Source organism: Lissotriton vulgaris, chromosome 2_1 (genome assembly GCF_964263255.1).
Source record: "Lissotriton vulgaris chromosome 2_1, aLisVul1.2, whole genome shotgun sequence".
In the NCBI taxonomy this organism is placed as follows: domain Eukaryota; kingdom Metazoa; phylum Chordata; class Amphibia; order Caudata; family Salamandridae; genus Lissotriton; species Lissotriton vulgaris.
In genome coordinates, this window is record NC_141687.1 from 2,122,186,630 (window position 1) to 2,122,206,158 (window position 19,529).

Here is a 19,529-nt window from a genome sequence, read left to right on the forward strand (position 1 = left end):
GCTTTCGTCCGCACTGACCCGGCAACTGGTTCTGTGATTGTTGTGGCTACAAGAAAACAACATGCCACTTCTATGGTTCCTCCAGACAAAGAAAGTCGGAAGTTGGACTCTGTGGGTCGGAAGATGTGTGGGACGGCAGCAACTTCCATTAAAGCAGCAAGCGCCACTGCCTTACTAGGCGTATACAACAGGGTGCTTTGGGAATCCATGAAGCAATTGTCGAACATCCGCCTAGGGATAAAAGAGAAGCCTTCATGGAGATCCTCAACAAAGGTCAAATGGTCCCAAATCAGTGCTGCACTTGTGGTCAGCGTAAAAATAGTACTGAATCCACAGCTCGGGCAACACAGAGGCCCCTCCATCATAACCTTACAGCACTGTCCACAATCACTCGCCCCCTCTCATAGGCTAACAACTCTTTCTTAGTGTAGGTAAGCCCAGCTTTATTAAAACTGGCAGCATGCCCGGCGTCTAGCGACGAACTGGCGCGGACGGGCACAGACGGGCTTGCCTTTGGCACACCGCTGGCGTGCCACCGGCACGTAGCGCGATGCATCAGGATTTAAAGGTGCTGGGTAATCAGCTGGTACAGCTGATTGGAGCGTGCACCGGAAGTGACTGCCCCTTCCTTTAGCACGTGACTGTCCCTCCACACAAACAGAAGAATAGGCGGTGGACCGGGGACTCCGTGCAGAAAGGCAGCAAGTGAAATAAACCTTCAAGGGTTTTAATTGTCTTAATGTTTCGAATATTATTTTAAATATCTACAATTGTACGACCTGATATATTTGATGCCGTTAATGCACAACAACTGTGACAAATGTCTTTTTAACTTAATTTCTGTTTGTCACTGAACAGTGATCTTTTTGAGACAAACGAGAGCAAGAGAAAGGGTGTATATGAAAGAGTATTCGGATTTAATATTTGTTACAAGGGTACATGATAGATAAACAACGTTGTAAGAGAACATACAAATAAATTGATCTATAAAAATTATCTATACAACAATTGCAAAAGCTTTTCTACCTATTTACAATCTAATTTATTATCCGGTAGAAAAAGAAATGGTCGACGTTTCGGTCTCTATTCTTGCGTTTCCGAGACCATCCTCAGGACATAAAAAATCATATCTTGGGAGACCCTCAATCACGAAAATTCTGAATATGGTGGTAATGTGCGACACAGCATAAATCAAAATGATTGTATGTCTCCTAGTAGAATAACCTGTTTGAAGTCCTTATTCGCCTGACTTCATAGATGTATAGAAAAGGAATTGGGCAGATAAGATATCTAAAAAAATTGGTGAAAATCTCCTATCGTATTATTCTGGCGTTTGTAGTTACAACGTTGAGTCTATCGCAGTCAGCTCTCAACAACTGAAATTAATTTGCTGCAGCCCGTCACTTCCAAGTCAGTTCAGGAGCAAGGGTCTCGGATGGTCTCGGAAACGCAAGAATAGAGACCGAAACGTCGACGATTGCTTTTTCTACCGGATAATAAATTAGATTGTAAATAGGTAGAAAAGCTTTTGCAATTGTTGTATAGAGAATTTTTATAGATCAATTTATTTGTATGTTCTCTTACAACGTTGTTTATCTATCATGTACCCTTGTAACAAATATTAAATCCGAATACTCTTTCATATACACCCTTTCTCTTGCTCTCTTTTGTCTCAAAAAGATCACTGTTCAGTGACAAACAGAAATTAACTTAAAAAGACATTTGTCACAGTTGTTGTGCATTAACGGCATCAAATATATCAGGTCGTACAATTGTAGATATTTAAAATAATATTCGAAACATTAAGACAATTAAAACCCTTGAAGGTTCAATTACCATAACATATCTATTGCCCAAACCCTCAAGGGTATATTGGGTTGCTCACTTTTGTGTACCGCAAGTGAAATAAAAGCACAATTGCAGCGATTTTAATGAAGATCAGGTAAAGAGCACAAAGCGCCGAAATATATATTTTAAAAGAGTAATGCCCAAAGTAGCACAGACTAGTATGCTCAGGAGCCCTTCCTCAGGCGCTACTAAAATCCTCAAAGTGACAGTGACAGCCTCTCTCATGCGCGTCCGCTACGCGTAGTGCGATGCATCAGGATTAAAAAGTGCTGGGTAATCAGCTGGTAGCAGCTGATTGGAGCATGCACAGGAAGTGACCACCCCTTCCTCTAGCACGTGACCGTCCCTCCACACAAACCGAAGAATCGGTGGTGGACCGGGGACTCCGTGCAGAAAGGCAGCAAGTGAAATAAAAGCACAATTGCAGCGATTTTTATGAAGATCAGGTAAAGAGCACAAAGCACCGAAATATATTTTTAAAAGAGTAATGCCCAAAGTAGCACAGACTAGTATGCTCAGGAGCCCTTCCCCAGGGGCTCCTAAAATCCCCAAAGTGACAGTGACAGCCTCTCTCGTGCGCGTCCGATGTGTGTTCGCGCATAAGTTAACTTGGCTGCAGTTTTTTTCCACGGCGTGCTCTATGTCTATGCACAGTGCCACCCACAGTGCTAATACCTATATACAGAAGCCTCCATACATATGAACAATGCAAAACAAAGACAGAGCACAGCACAAACAAGTATATAGCTGACTATCCCCAGTCAGAAATAGTTATTTAATACATAGAACATAAGAACACTGTGTCCAGCAAATGATCTTCACCGCTGTGGCTAGATTTTTATTACAGCAATGGTACAGCCGACACGTGTTTCGTCGCCATTCGTGACTTTTTCAAGGCTTCTACGTAAAAAGGGGTCTCTTGTTTGAGAACCACGATAGATTCACCATGTGGGATAAGGATAAATATTGTCCAAATCCCTATTGCGATGTCCTAAAGTAAACTGGCATCAATACTTATGTCAGCCTGACAACACAAGTGGATATGAATAGAGTAGGCAACTAGCACAGAGCCTACTCTGCGACATCTTCGTAATGCCAGAGTCGGTAAGTGTAGCAAAAATATAGTCCTCTACACCCAATGGGTGTTTGCCCAAGTCTTCAAAGTGAATAAAGGAGGCAGGAATCAGCCGCCATTAAAGCGCTGGTTGTCCAAGTATTAGAAAAGTACGATGGCTCCTCCAAAACGAACGCCAGCCCTCCGCAAGTATCAGTCGTAAAGGGGTGAAGATCATTTGCTGGATACAGTGTTCTTATGTTCTATGTATTAAATAACTATTTCTGACTGAGGATAGTCAGTTATATACTTGTTTGTGCTGTGCTCTGTCTTTGTTTTGCATTGTCCCTACCAGTCTTATCAACGATGATAGCCTAGAGGAAGATCTACCCATCAGTCTGCTCAGGGGGGAAAACAGCTTTATGGGCCGAAACCTGAATCATTAACTCCCCACTGTTCTGTTCCCCACTCCGATGGGGGGGGGGGCAGGGGGGAAGCATACATCATTACCTGGCAGAGTGGCAAAACATAACACAAGACTCGTGGGTGCTGAATATTGCTCAAAATGGATATTGTCTACGGTTCATCAGTCCACCACCGTCCATTCTTCCAAGGCCATCTAAATGCCATTTTCTACTGTTACGAGTGGAGGCCAACATCCATTTACAGTAGTTGGCGGTGGAACCGATTCCTCGTCAACAGCGAGGAACAGTTATTTATTCCAGATATTTTCTCATCAAGAAGAAAGATAGAAACAAATTCAGACCCATTCTAGAACTCAAAACAGCCAACAAGTAGATTCTGAGAAAAAAGTTCAGGATGCTGGCATTTCACCAAATTTACCCCCAACTGCACTTGGGGGATTGGCTCTGCTGTATCGACCTGCAAGTTCTTGAGGTTCGTGGTAGGACAGGATCATTAGCAATACCGAGTCCTCCCATTTGGTCTGAAATCAGCACCCCGAACATTCTTTGAGTGCATGGCAGTGGTGGCTACCCATCTCCGGAGACACAGAATATTCCTCTATCTATATCTAGATGATTGGCTAATCAAAGCATCCTCGTCTTAGGAAGCCCAGCTTCATTACAACTAGACTTGCAATCTCTTACAGAGGCTGGGCCTTTAAATCAATCACAACAAGTCCATCTCTACACCAGTACAGACCTTGCACTATCTGGGAGCCTCCATCGACATGGGTAGGGCAAAAGTGTGCCCTTCTTAGGAAAGGGGCTTATTGATCCTTTGGACATGTCGGGCTCTAATGAAAGCTTCCCATCCAACAGTGAGAACAGTATGCTCCTTTCTCGGATCTATGGCTTCCTGTATTTTTCGCACACTGAATGCCTGTCTCCACATGAGGCCTCTACAGGATTGTTTTGAAGATCAGTGGGACCAACTGACAGGAAACTGGGAAGACAAGACACAGCTGTCCTTCCATGCAAAGTTGTCCCTGAAATGGCGGTGCTCTCCATCCAGTCTCCTCCAAGGCACTCTGTTCCATCAGGAGATTCCACCTCAAACCATAGTCACGGACGCTTCATTGCTGGGGTGTGTATTCGATATGGACCATCACGAAATCCAGGAAAAATGGTCAGAGAAAGAATCAATGTACCATATCAATCTCTTTCTACCTGTCATTCACCTCCTGATCCCTGCTTGTTCAGACTGACAACACCACAAAGATGTACTACCTCAACAAGCAGGGAGGGACAAGGTCCAGGCCCTTATCTCACGAGTGCCAGACAATCTGAAAATGGCTTCTAGTCAGGACCCTGACAGTCACAGCAGCACACCTGCCAGGTGTCCAAAATGCACAAACAGACTCACTAGCGGACTCCTGCAAGAAAACCATGAGTGGGGCTTAAATGATGACATGGTACAAGACATCTTTCAGCAATGGAGTACTCCCACTGTCGATTTGTTTCACCACCGCAGAAAACAGCAAATTCCAAATATTTGCATCGCAGTTTTCCCAGACAGGGACTCAGGGGAATGCCCTATGCATTGCCTTATCCAGCAGATATCTCTACACTTTTCCACGATTCCCTTGATCCCGGTAGTTCTCATCAAGTTAACTCAGTCCTCGACAAGGATGATCCTCATATTTCCAGAGTGGCCACTTCAGTGGTGGGTCATTCAATGGTTTATCCGTCCACATCGAGGCTGCCATGCAGACCAGATCTGCTGATGAAATTCGGAGGACAGATAGTTCATCCCAATCTCTTCTCTTTGAATTTGGCAACCTGGCTCCTGAGCTAATACAATTTGGTCATCTAAATCTGCGTCAAAACTGCATGGAGATTCTCAAAGAAGCTAAGCGGCCTTCGATATGTTCCGCAGATGCTTTCAAATGGAAAAGATTCTGCATATGGTGCTCACCCACAAACAAGGATCCTACCACTTGCCAGGAAGAGGTTATACTTCCATACTTATTCCATTTGGCAAAATTTGGTTTACAAATTTCTTCAATAAAAGTTCATGTGGCAGCTTTGACTACCTACAGGAAATGTCCTCCAGAAACCTCCTTTTTTAGAATCCCTGTAATTAAGGATTTCTTACAGGGCTTAAAGAAGGCTTTTCCTCCCAACAGACGCCCCTCCATGGGAGCCTAATAAGTGCGTTCACACCTTATGAAGGATCCTTTCACACAAATACACAAGGCATCACTTCAACATTTGCCTTGGAAAACAGCTTTCCTTGTGGTGATCACATCAGCCCGTAGGGTTAGTGAGACCCAAGCTTTCTGTTCTCCTGAACAATATACTGTTTTCCATTCAAGCAAAGTGGTTGTAAGAACTCACCCGAAGTTCCTCTCCAAGGTGGTATCGGACTTTCATGTCAATCAGACAATATCTCTACCAAAATTCTTCCAGAATTCCTCTACTCCAGTGGAGAGAACCCTTCATTCCCTGGATGTAAAGAGGGTCCTGAGATTTTATCTAGATAAAAACAAGTCCATTCGCCAGTCAGATCAGTTATTTATCAACTATGGTCCAGTCCGTACAGGGCTAGCTACTTCCAAACAATGCATTTTGCGATGGATAGTTTCTTGCAGTTCATTATGCTATTAAAAAGCTAACAAGAGTCTCTCAGCCAAACCTATGGCTCATTCTACTAGAGAGGAGGCAACCACTGAGGCTTTATTGCGCAATATTCAGATTCCAGAGATCTGTAAAGCAGCTACCTGGAAATCAGTACATACATTTACCAAACATTACTGCCTAGATTCTGACACTAGAGCAGATGCTCTAGTAGGACAGGCTTCACTCAGAAATCTCTATGCTTAAATTCTCTGAATTATAGTCTGTCTATTCCACCGCGTTATCCGGGGATGGGCTTGCTACTCTATTCAGCGCTTTTGACTATACATGGAAATCCCCTGCGAGAGAAGGAATGGCTTCTTACCTGTAACTCCTTTTCTCTCGTAGGGGTATTTCCATGATAGTCATAAGCGACCCTCTCTCCTCCCCATTGGATTGAACAGAGTAATTGCTTTATTACACATCTGTTAACATAAGCCTTCAAAAAGAACTGAAGTAACTGCCACCTGCTGTGCATGATGGGATACTGATTGTGCCTGGATCCATAAAGGCACAGTGTTCTTTTTTAGACATATATTGACAGCTTATTCGGCTACTCTGTCGTGCTCCTTTCATCTCTATCATAAAAAGGGTTTGTGAGAGATATTTATACTGGTTGACACTAAAATTATCTGAAAATTGTTTTATTCTGGGCCCCTTTTTTCTCTTCAATGAAGAATCTGGCCAATGTAGCCTAGGTAAATAGGCTGCATAATCTGTCTCTTTTTCTTAAGTGTCTCTGCAAAGCTTCCTGAAGAAAGGCGAAAATCTACACTTGAGAAGATATATATAATAACTGCTCTGGGGTCCCTGTACATGGGCTCAACTATTCATTGCTTATGATTATCATGGAAATACGTCACTATCAATGCGGAATGGATCACTTGTACCTGCAACCAGGGTTCGGGAGTTCTAACCGTCATTACTTAAAATACCCTCATTCATGTAGACAGGTTGTTAGGCCTTAATCAGTTAAGTGACAGCATTATCATTGGGTTTCTTTTTATGCTTCCTCCACCTGGAGGGAACCACTGGTTATTTCAGTAGTGATCAGTAATAAAGGTAAAGGTGCGACTGCTCGAGTGGTGTGAATTTTTTTTTTAAAACCTCATACTGCCTAAACTTCAACTTTATTAAGTTTGGAGCATGGGGAGAGTTAAATACAGTGTTGTGCGTAGTGGGACATTTTATGAGCCCACTGCACTTACTAGTCCAGATAGTTGATCCGTCATGTTTCAGCCCCTTTAGGCAACCAGAAGGGTTGGGGGCTTTCTTCAGGACCTAGAAGAAGTGGTGGACATTGATGTTTTCTAATTCCAGTGTTGAGAGTCAGAAATCGTATGTCTGAATAAAGGTCAAAAGTACCTAGATTATGGAGTACAAGAAACAAAGAGAGACAAAAGGGTGATTCTAAATAATAATAAAACAGTCTCATGATGATGTTGGTCAATTGTTCAACTTGAACATGTCATAAAAATAAGCAAATAAGAAAATGTCAATTCTTTTAGAACCCAATGCAGGGTGGGGATATCCTGCATGATTACAAAAATATGTCGATATGTTAATCTCATGCACAATAGACACTAGGGGCTAGATGTAGGTAGAATATATTTACCGATTTTTAATTACCGAATTTTACCGATTCGGTAATTAAAAATCGGTAAATCTAAGGGGTGGGTATGTAGGTATTTCAGATGTGCTGGAATACCGAATCGGAAGAATTCAGTATTTACCGATTAGGTAAATACCGAATCGGTAATGCCCATTCATTCCTATGGGCTTTGAAGCCCCATAGGAATGAATGGGCATTACCGATTCGGTATTTACCGAATCGGTAAATACCGAATTTCACAAGGGTGCAGGGGTTGTCACTTTGACACCCTCTGGCACCCCAAAAATAGGCATGTGCGCAATGTGGCACACAGACATGCCCTAAGGGCATGTCTGTCTGTCACATGGCTATGTGTGCATGCACACATGTGCATGCACACCTGAATTCGGTATTTTAACACCCAATTGGATTGGGTGGTAAAATACCGAATTTGTAGGGCCTTTGGGACTCAGAAGAGTCCCACCTACATCTGGGAATTACCGAATCGGTAAAAATACTGATTCGGTATTTTACAGATTCTGTAAATTTACCGATTCAGTAAATTTACAGAATCTGTAAAATCTGGCCCCCTACATCTCAAGATGCCAAATACCGGTCGGAAACGGACGAATTCGGCCGTTTCCCACCGGTATTTGCCACCTACATCGGGCCCTAGATGTGCGGATATTTTGCATGACTAGGCGAGGTATTGGGAAACCCTGTGTGAGGTGGTCCAATTGTTGGCTTTAATGCGTGGCATGTATTTGCACGAAGGTTACATGCCACAACGTGCAGGAAAAATGTCTTGAATGATAATAACACAGAATGATTAAAACACAGCGTGTGTGCATTGTTAAGATGCGTGCTTTGTCAAGATGATTAAAGAGCAGCTCGTCTTGAATGGTTTAAATAGAATTTGTATCGCGTTCGTCGTTCGCCTCAATGATGAACAAATAAATGCATATGTGAGGCTCTGCTTATCAGGTAAATAAAGAAGCTGTGCTTCTTTAGTGTTATATAACGCAGTGTGTGTCGCGTTCAACTTTGATTTAATAATTAACAAATGCTCATGCTCCACTTATCCGGTAAGTATAGAACATGCTCCGCTTATCAGGTAAATCTAGAAGCGGCCGGTCTTAAATGATATCTAAAGCAGCGTGTGTCGCATTCATCATTTGCCTCAATAACTGAAAAATTACTAAAAAATGAACAAGTGATGTTTTATTATGGCGCTGGTTTTCATGGAAATACCCCTGCGAGCGAAAGTGATTTACAGGTAAGAAAACATTCCTTCCTTTACATTCTTAAATGTGTGAATTATACTGTTTAGAAAATGTTAACATTCATTTTGAGAATGCTAATTTTAACATTGTTAGCTCAGTGTTTGGAGATTGTAAAGCCCTGATTCTCCAACTTCTTGTCCGAGAACTCACCCACATTGAAGGCCACTTATTAGAATTGGTATTTTCCAACCTACCTACCTGGCCTGTCTGTTTAATCTACGCTCTTTCGGACCTGATCTGACCAGTTGGTCATTCCCTCTTTAGGTCGAGGACTGCGTTGCACTGCGTAGCAGTGTGGGCAGAGCTCCGAGATTTAATGTTTCTTAGTTAGGGGGCTTGAACCCGCCCCTCTTCTCCATTGGCTGGCCTCGTAAATGCTGGCCAGCCATTGGAGGAGAGGGGCGTCACTTCCTTTAAGCCCGTCTTTTTCGGATTCGGGGTGTGTGTTTTTTGTGTTCTTTCTCACCGTGACGTCATCCGTCACTCCACAAAAAACTCGCCCCCCGAATGCGAAAATGGCGGCGCTGCCTTTACACTCCCCGTCACCCTGGAAAAGAAAACCTCGGAGCTCTGCTTCCAGGCTGGGGACCTGCGCGACCACCAACATGAGGCCTTGTTGGTTTGATTAATTATCAGATGTAAATCAGATTGGTTGCTTTTCGTTTTGAAGCAGCAGGGCTGACCAGGAGAAGGGGGAGTGGCATGAGAAGCCGATCTGACAGCTGGGCAGCGGCTGGAGGCAATCACAGGCAGAGCTACCAGTGAGAGGAGTGGGACCACTCCGGGGAAGGCTTCGTGGCAACCGGCTGCACAGCACCCCATAGGCCGGCCCGGCTGCTGCGGCTCCTCCGGCTCCCTAGGTGTGGCGGCCAGTGGTGACGTCAGCAGAAGTTTAGGAAGCGCTGAAATTTAACACCCAGCTCCGGGGAGAGCTGCAGCGGCGGCTCTCCCTTCCAGCAAGAGGCGCCGAGGGACTCCCACTGAACACGGCTCTCCCACGTCCACTCACGCCGGTACCGCTGCGGGGCGCCCCACCGGCGGCATCTCAGGTCTGTAGCAAGAGGCGCCGAGGGACTCCCACTGGACCCGGCTCTCCCACGTCCACTCATGCCGGTACCGCTGCGGGGCGCCCCACCAGCGGCATCTCAGGTTTGTGTCATCCTCAGAGCCGGCTACACCAGCACTGAACCATGGGGCCCCCTCTTCTGAGCCAGAGCATAGCGCAAAGAGTCGGGCCTGGTTCACTCCTCTGAGAGACACAGCCTGGTTCACTCCTTTGAGAGACACTGCCTGATAGAAGTACCGCCTGGTTCACTCCTCTGAGAGACACTGCCTGATAGAAGTACCGTCTGTGTCTGCGAAGCGCTGTCTGGTAGAGTGCAACTCTTCTATCGAACCCGGACTGAAAGAAGAAGTGCTCGTGACTGTAATCCCGGCCAGGATTACCACTCTGAAAAGGACTGCATGGGAGAGCCTCTTTTACAATCTCTATTTACCTGGAATAATTACTTCCTGAACGTCCATCTAGCAAGCCCTGCTTGCACCCCCGTGGCCACCTTTCTTTGAAGCACTTACTGGGACCCTCCTCGGGGGATGAAGGGGAGCCTGGGACATCTGTGTCTGTGACTGCCAGGGTTGCCTCTCAGTGGAGCAGCGTCTGCCCCCTCCCCCCTGCGCTGCCAGGTTCGCATCTGTGGGGCGCTGCAGTGGAAACCCGATTCCCTCTGCCAGGTTCATCTCAGTGAAGAGCTGCCAGTGGGACCCTTCTTCCTTTCAGGGTCATCTCTCCGTGAAGCAGCGCTTGTGACACCCCTCTGGTAATGCGCTGAATAGGAGAAGCGCAGCTCGAGGCTCCACTCTCTCAGAATCACTGCCAGGTTCACGACTCTCTGGAGCCCTGCCAGCTGCACCTCTCTGTGAAGAAGGTGCTGTTGACGCTCTATGGCGCACTGAAGAGGAGTCGTGCACCAGGGGATGCCACTCTGTCACATACTGCCTAGGTCACCACTCTGGTAGGCACTGCACTGGATACCCCGCTAGCACTGCATGCAGTTACATCTCCGTGAAGCACTGCATGGGACAGCCCTCGCCACCCCTGCAGGATCACCTTCTGTGAAGCACTGCAGGAGACAGCCCTCTCCACCACTGAAGTCACCTCTCGGTGAAACACTGCACGGGACAGCCCTCTCCACCACTGCAGTCACCTATCTGTGAAGCACTGCAAGGGACAGTCCTCACCACCACAGCAGAGTCACCTCTCCGTAAAGCACTGCACGAGACAGCCCTCTCTACTACTACAGTCACCTCTCCTTGAAGCACTGCACGAGACAACCCTCTCTACCAGTGCAGTCACCTCTCCTTGAAGCACTGCACGAGTCAGCCCTCTCTACCACTGCAGTCACCTCTCCTTGAAGCACTGCACGAGACAGCCCTCTCCACCACTGCCTTCACCTATCTGCTGGGGACAGCATAGCCTGTCAAGGGATAAAACCCAAGACATCCGTCTGCCCATCTGACTGCCGAGCCCTTTTGGGATATCACCTGCAGTACCCCCACTCCCACACACCGGAAATGAGGAGCGCCGAGCACCGTCCGGGGGAGCCTGCACACATCTGAGTTCATGGACAGCACCTTAGACCCGCACTGTTTCCAGTTGCCTTCTGTTTTCGTTTTGAACCTCGCTGCTTGGACAAATGCATACAAAGGCATTTAGGAGCCCAACGGACAAGGAGTGGAAACATCTCTCCCACATCAGAGACGTGAGTATCCAAAAATGTGGCACATGCTTGGCTGAGAAAAGGTTTATCCCGCACCTCCGGTGCCAATGTATTTGTTCACCATCTGCCCGGTAGCTGCTGTGTGTCAGTAAACTTACTGCAGCGTCGCTCGTCCCCGAGTAACTTTCCAGTGGGAGAGAGATGTGTCCAGTGCTTTTATCGGCGTGGTCATGTAAAGTTAGCATGTGGCTCTGTGTGTGAGTGGCTCTGTGTGTGTGAGTGGCTCTGTGTGTGTGAGTGGCTCTGTGTGTGTGTGTGGCTCTGTGTGTGTGTGTGGGGCTCTGTGTGTGTGTGGCTCTGTCTGTGTGTGTGTATGTGTGTGGCTCTGTGTGTGTGTGTGTGGCTCTGTGTGTGTGTGTGTGGCTCTGTGTGTGTGTGTGGCTCTGGGTGGATAGCTTTTTTTGTAGGTGGCTCTATGTGTGGGTGGCTCTGTCTGTGTGAGGGTGGCTCTGTGTAGGTGGCTGTATGTGAATGACTGTGTGGGTGGCTCTGTATGTGTGTGTGGGTGGCTTTGTGTGTGTGGCTCTGTGTGGGTGTAAATGCAATAGGTCATGCATTTGCAAGCGAGTAAGCTATTGGCATTGTAAATGACAATGCCATTTATTTAACGATTAAGCTATTGGCAATGTAAATGACAATGCCATTTCTTTATGACTTAAAAAAAAAAAAAAAAAAAAAATGTTATGAGCAATGCCAATAGCTCTATTTTTAATAATGCTGAAACCATTGCATTGTAAATGCTTGTTAATTACGGATGTAGAGCTGGACAAAGGAAATCTGGCTGCTCCCTGCCTTTTCAGATACGGGGCGAAGCTTAACGCTATGCAGTTTTGTTATCAGCTCCATAACTCTACGTAAATTGAAGGGATCCATGGACTCCCGTAATTCTGAGGTAGACCATTGGATTCAACTCCAACCTTGATTTAGTACTTCTCATACAGCCCAGAAGGAAAGTTACGCCCTCCCACCCTCTACTTCACAAATGAGGTACTAGACTTAAAGAAAAAGTGTAAAAGATTGGAACGTGTCTGGTGGAGATAAACAGAGGCTAAGGGAAGTCTTTATAATTTACCACAAAGCTTGTAGGTCTGCACGAGCTATGTATTACTCTGCTAAAACTTCAAGTGTGAGCATTGCCCCTAAAGACATTTTTCTGATCAGATAATCTTTACTTGATCTGGGAAACGTAGCACCACATCCCACTCTTTTGCAAAAAGATAACAACGGCTAGGCAGAGTTTTTCTGAAATAAAAAAGACACAATATATTCTACTTTTGAACAATCAGATACTCTACCAGACGCTACGTTTGGAACCATTGACCCTCACAATAAGTTCACTCTGTTTCAGTTGCTAGAGACCACTTCGTGTTTGTCCTTATTTAAAGCAAATAAATCAGGTGCCCCTTCAAATCATTTGCCTCTGGTTCATTTAAAGATAGTGAGTGACGTTCCGGGTCCTATTCTAATCAACCTACTGAACGTTTCTTTGTTGTGAGGCACAGTTCTGAGAGAATAGAAAGATGCCTTAGTCCTCCCGCTACTTAAAAAAACAAATCTAGAGACATCGAACTGGGACAACTATTGCCCTGTTTCTTTGCTACCTCTTTTTGCTAAGACTGTTGAGAAGCACATTGCTATCCAGCTGTCGGCTCATTTGGGATCTCACAACGTGCTGCACTCCTCCCAGTTTGGATTTGGCCTGGAACATAGTACTCTACTGACTCCGATCTGTTAAGTTTCACAGAACACCTGAGGCAGGAGCTAGATAAAGGAGATACCGTGGCCCTTATTCTCTTACGATTTATGTGCCCTGTCTAACATTGTTTGCCATCGGGTGCATCTTAAGCAATTAGCAGATGTTGCCATTCAAGGCACAACTCATACCTAGCTACATTCCCTCCTGAAAGAACACTCTTTTCAGGTTATTACTCAAGCATGCAGTTCTTCAGAATCCTAGCTACTGCAAGGAGTCCCTCTAGGCTCCTCACTGAGTCCTACTTTGTTTACCATCTATGTCCACCCTCTGACAGAAATAGTGGTAAATGATGGATCATTGATATATTCTTGATGACACTCAAACTGTTATATCCTTCTCTTCTCTAGAATTTGGTACACTGCTTCAACTATGTGGCAGAGTGGATGAGCCTTAATTGTTTGAAACAGAAGCAAGACAGAAGTGCTGGTTCTGGGTAGCTGACCCTTGCTATGGGTCCCCCATTGCTGGCCGGAGGAATTATGAAACTGCGCTACCCCTAAGCAGGCGGATAGAAATTTGGGCTTTAGATTGGCCATGGAGCAGTAAATCACAAAGGTCACTCTTTGCTGCTTCGGTCTCCTAAGTTGTTTGAGAAAAATATTGTGGCTCTTACCTCCCAAGTCCCAAAAACCTATTATGCAGGCCTTGGTAATTTCCAGGCTGGACAGTGGCAATGTGCTATGTCTGGGTGCCATGAACGCCAGCATAAAGCCATTGCAAACAGCTCAGAATGCTGTGGCACATTTGCTTTGCCATATTCCTCGCAGTGCCTCAGTTTCAGTTCAAAACTGGGCCTGCATATATTAACTCTGTGATCTGCACTTATGTCCCTAAGCGAACACTCTGGTCACTGGAAATTATTCTAGCCACTATTCCAAAAGACAGGTTGACATGACAGGGTGGACGGTCCTTCATGTTTTGGGACCTAAGCTGTGAAACTAAATGCCCCTCTCTCTTTGCCTCTGGAACTCTTATGGCATGTTTAGGAAGATGCTTAAGACCTGGATCTTCTAGATCTATGGTCATGGTACTATTTATCTCTACAAGCACTGGGAAACCCAGCTGGGGTAGGCCTGCACTCTATAAATAACTAGATAATATTCAGGGTAACGAAGATTACCAGGAAGTAACGGATTCATTAGTCTTTATTTGGGCAGGGGTTGGATCTCTATATCCATCACACGGATGCAGGCTCTTAGTATTATGAAGGGGCCTAAGATCCGCTTCAGTATCCTAAGACTCAAGGGCCGCAGTTCATGTAATGCAGTGCCGTATATTTTCGTATTGCACACTATTAGAAACAATAAATAACTGTGATGCCAAAATAGATTTTTCTTACACTATGTGAGCATACGTATTTTTACCTATGTGCGGTTGGGTTTAATCTTTGCTTAGCACTTTTTTTGTAGCTGGCAACCTTTACTTGCTGTATTGTAAATATTTTTAGGTGAATAGCAAAATGTTCCTACAGCAAAAAAGTTAGTATAAATCTCTGATGTGTTACTGTTCCTTGATCTCTTCCGTCGACTGCCAAGCTGTGTTTAATATTCTCTATATGGTTTGGTGTGTTTTAACATTTATAGTGCAGTTTCACATTGGTGTGTATATATGAAATGTATTGCTATGAAATGATTTTTGTGTCATTGAAAATGTTCAGCATGGAGAGCAGTGGTTACTTGCTGTATTTGCCTAAAAAAGTATTTTCTATGTTTTTAGACAAAATTTGACTATGTGCCCAATTATTGAGGGCGAGGAGCAGCTTCATCTGTTAAATTTGCAACATAATTTCATTAGTCGGATCCAGAATCTTTCGAATCTTCAGCGTCTTATCTTCTTGGACTTATATGACAACCAGATTGAGGAAATCTGTGGCCTTTCGGGGTTGAGAGCTCTTCGTGTACTTATGTTAGGCAAGAACAGGTAAAGCTATATTAAAAAATGCATTATGGTTTAAGATCTCTACTGCCTTTAATTCCACTTGACCTCACCTTCAGGTATATGTTGAAGACTAATGACGAATCTACCATTAAGAAGCTCTTGTGTGAAGTACGTATTGCAACGGTAGAGCCAAAATTAGCTAAACTTTCCTGCCTCGAGCAAAAGTCCTGCGTGTGTAAACTAGTATATTTTGCTCTGACTTGGCAGTGCATCTGTCACTGAACGTATTTGACAACAGAAAAAGAGCTTTCAAAAGTTCTACTGAGAGAGGGACTTTGGCTCCGCCCACATGTTACCTTGAGTATAGAATTTATTGGGAGAATTTGTGTGCTGAAAAAGATACATATTGCACTCTTCTTGGCTCAGAAGGGGTGTTTCCCCACCTAACATGGCCAACGGCTTCAAATACAATGACATAACAGCTTTCAAGGAAAATACCCTCAACTGTGCTGTGAAAAATTGGCCTAGCAGCAACAGTGTAATCAACCTAGGAGTTATGACCTCTTGATTGTGTACATTTACTAAAGTGCATCAGTACAAAGTTAAGGAACACTGTCAGCATGTCAGTTAATTCCATAACTGATTTGATAGAAGCAGTGATGGACGCCATCTTGAAGTGGAAGGGCTAGCTTTTTATGGCCCTGGTCAGTAGGGTAATCTGACCCTCCTAAAAAGTGGGTGCTTCAATCATGCTTATATCAATTTTCAAATGCCTTCTAAAAGGCAATGGAACTGCAACTCCAGGTTCAGATTCACAGTGACTGGCTGCTGTCGTTTTAAACCTCTACATGCTCGCCTTTAACACTCTGTGGCCATAACTTCTGTCAATCTTGTTTTAATAGATTTTGGAGTGTCTTTCATCGTTACTGTGCTGCCTGTGCTCAAGGCAAGGCTCTCATTGGACAGGATCTCTCCAGTGCACTTACCCTACCATGAGGCTGTAGAAAGATCCAGGGCTGTGCAACAGGGGCAACCTGGAGATTGGCTGCCTGCGGACGAGACCTGTGAGCCCCAGAGTAGTATCATTGGGCTGGGAATGAGCCTGCTTCCAAAACATCACAAACCTTGAGAAAGTCTACATTGATGAGTGATACTGGTCCGTAGTTCTGCGGGTGCTGGGGGTCCTTCCCTTCTTTTGGGATCACAATGATGTTGGCTTCCGCCATGGAGTCCGTCATGCGACCTTCGCGGATGCAGTGGGTGAACACTTCCGCCAGGGTGGGTTTTAGTTGTTCGAGGAATTTCTTGTAGAACGCCGCTGGTGCCTCATTTGCTTTGAGAGTTGCTATTGCTGTGTCTATCTCTGTGTCTGTGATGTCTCCTTCTAGTGCTTCTTTCTGGGTCTCTGTCAGTGTTGGTAGTGTAATTCTGCTCAGTAGTTCCGCTCCCCCGTCGGCAGCTAGGTTCCTGTCAGCGCTGTATAGCTCCTGGTAGAATTGTTTGAAGCATCTCCAGGCCTCATCCTACTAGCGCTAGAACCGCTGCTAATAATGATAAGGGTGAACCCAGATATAGCGGGTGTCCAAATCAAGAGCAAGACAGTGAAACTGGCAGCGTATGCAGACGATGTGCTAATCACGACGCAGGACCCAACCACATCCATCGCGGCACTGATGAATTCCATAGAGGAGTACGCAAGAGCCTCAGGCTACAAACTAAACAGGGACAAGTCAGAGTGTAAACCCATGAACGTGCACACAACAAGAGCGGTACTAGGTAACTCAGGCCTAGCCTGGCAAACAAAACCCCTTAAATACCTGGGCCTACTCTTCGGTAGAGACCTCAAAGCAACCCTGGAGCATAACGAAGAAGCTACCCTAAAGAAAATAAAGGAAAGACTAGGCCTACGGTCCCCCAAATACATCAGCTGGTGGGGTAGAGTGGAGACAATTAAGATGATGGTGACACCAGCTATCAATTACACGCTCAGCGTGTAGAAGACTTCCACAAAAAGCTTGACAAACTGATAAACAGGTTAATATAGAAAGTCAAGAAACCTACAATCAGCCCACAGAAACTGAGGCTCAAAAAGAACTTGGGGGACTGAATATTATGAACTTTAAAAACTTCCAGACTGCCTGACTAGCTAAACAAGGAATGTTCTGGATTACCAACACCCAGGACTATATACCAGAGTGGCTAATACTCAAAAGGAACATCCTGGGGGGGCTAAACCCAATAGCAATGCTCACAGTGAACAAACACCCCGCCAGACACGACCCCATCACCAAACACACCAAAACAGCCCTGCTAAGAGTAGACAAGCAAATGGGACAACGGATCAGAGGAACCAATTGGGAATCAATCTGGTTTAATACAAGAGTACAATACAAAGGGAAAATGATGTGCAACGAGGCCTGGACCAAAAGGGGGATTACCACCCCAGCGAAACTGGAAAAAAACACTCCCCACTCACGTTCCAGAACCTCAAACAGACACACAACCTACCGGACGTAGAACTATACACGTTCCTCAAAATAAGAACAGCCATTACCAAGGCAAACCTAAACAAGGGAACGCTCACCATCATACAGTACATGAGCAACCTCAACAAGGTTGGACACCAGACAACGCAGATCTACAAACTCCTGAGCCCCAAAACATCTACATTGAATGCAAAAACAACAAACTCCTGGGAGACACTGTACGCAAGACATCTCAGTGAGGAAGAAAAGGGTAGGCTATGGAGGTCCGCCACAACAAATAAAGTCATGACACAACTCGCACAGACTAAATACTGGCTCTTACACAGAGCCTTCTGGACTCCTGCCAAACTTGAAAAAGCAGGTATAAGAGACAGTGACACATGCTGGAACTGCCAAAGGGAGACGGGAAGCCTAGAGCACCTCATCTTCGAATGCCTCAAGGTCAGGACGTTCTGGATAAGAGTGAGCAACCTTATCAGCACTGTCGTAGGGAGAAGCATACAACCAGGCTTCGTAGGGCTAGCCACCGCATTCATGGCACCAGACTTAGAAAGCAAGGAAGAGAGAGACCTAGTAGACATCCTACTCGACGCAGCAGTAAAAACCATATAAGCGAAATGGAAAAACACAGCCAAAGGAACATTCAAGAGTTGGATAAACTGGGTCACCTTCCTCAGAGGAGCAGACAACATCACTGGGAAACTCTCGCCTAGCCACAATGCTAAGAATGAGATGTGGACGGCCCTAGATGCACACCTGGGGTCACACAAGCCCCCGTAAACCCTTACACACGGCTAAGAACCACTACTCTCCCCCCCCCCCCCTCCCCACCTTTCTCTCTTTCTTTCACCTCCTCCAGGGGCAAATCAGCCTATAACTATGTATACTTGGGCAACCATGTAACCAGAAAGATGCCAAGAACTCCCCGCTGTAAGTATCCCCCTGCATTACTACTGTACTGTATTAGAAAATCTTCTAAATAAAACATTTTTGAAATAAAAAAAAGAAAAACCTTGAGAAAGTCCAGTGGCTCCGCTTGGAGCTGTGATGGAGACCGCACCTCAGGCAGGCCTGTGTGAGTGCATGTGAGAGATGTGCCTGATAAGTGCAAGGTAAGATGTGTTCCGCTGTGAGAGAGTGCAGGATGAGCGGTATGGCCTGTGAGTGCAGGGTGAGTGGTATAGCCTGTGAGTGCAGGGTGAGTGGCATGGCTGTGCGAACAAAGTGTTGAAATTGTGTGGGTGCTGCATAATAGGTGTTTGCATGTGACTTCTCATGAATGCAAGATGAGTGATGTGCTCACGAGTGCGGGATGAATGGTGTGCTTATACGAGCAAAGGTTAAGTAATGAGCTCACTTGAGTTCAAAGATGAGTAGTGTGCATTTGTAAGTGTGCTAGTATGAAAGGAGGGTAAGATGTCTGCCCATGTCAGTTCAGATTGAGATGTTTGCTCTTAAGGGTGCAAGGTGGATATGACTCGCCGACCCGCTGGCACCTCCGCTGGTCGGATGCCGTCTGCAGTTGCGGTCTCGTTGGCTGTGCTTCCCTTACGCCCCCACCCCCTCTTCGGAATCAACAATAACAGCGACAGCAGCAGGCTTCGTGACCCCTGCCCGGCCAAATTTTTTGCTAAAATGGCAGCTATTGTAAACCCTCTAGCCAACCCTATCCTGAATCTCTCTCTGAGTCAGGGGGCTATTCCGCAGTCATGGAAACAGGCTATGGTTATCCCTCTTCTTAAAAAACCGAGCCTTGCCCCAGAAGTCCCTGCCGAT

The 19,529-nt window shown here is 45.5% G+C and overlaps 1 protein-coding gene across 1 annotated transcript in view; it reads left to right on the plus strand.

Annotated features, from left to right (window-relative positions):
- LRRC49 (leucine rich repeat containing 49) overlaps nt 1–19,529 on the plus strand; it is a 1,183,445-nt gene that overhangs the window by 236,519 nt on the left and 927,397 nt on the right. The window contains exon 6 of the mRNA XM_086959021.1: nt 15,106–15,309. Coding sequence (XP_086815147.1) covers nt 15,106–15,309 — 204 coding nt within the window. The remainder of the gene's footprint in view (nt 1–15,105; nt 15,310–19,529) is intronic.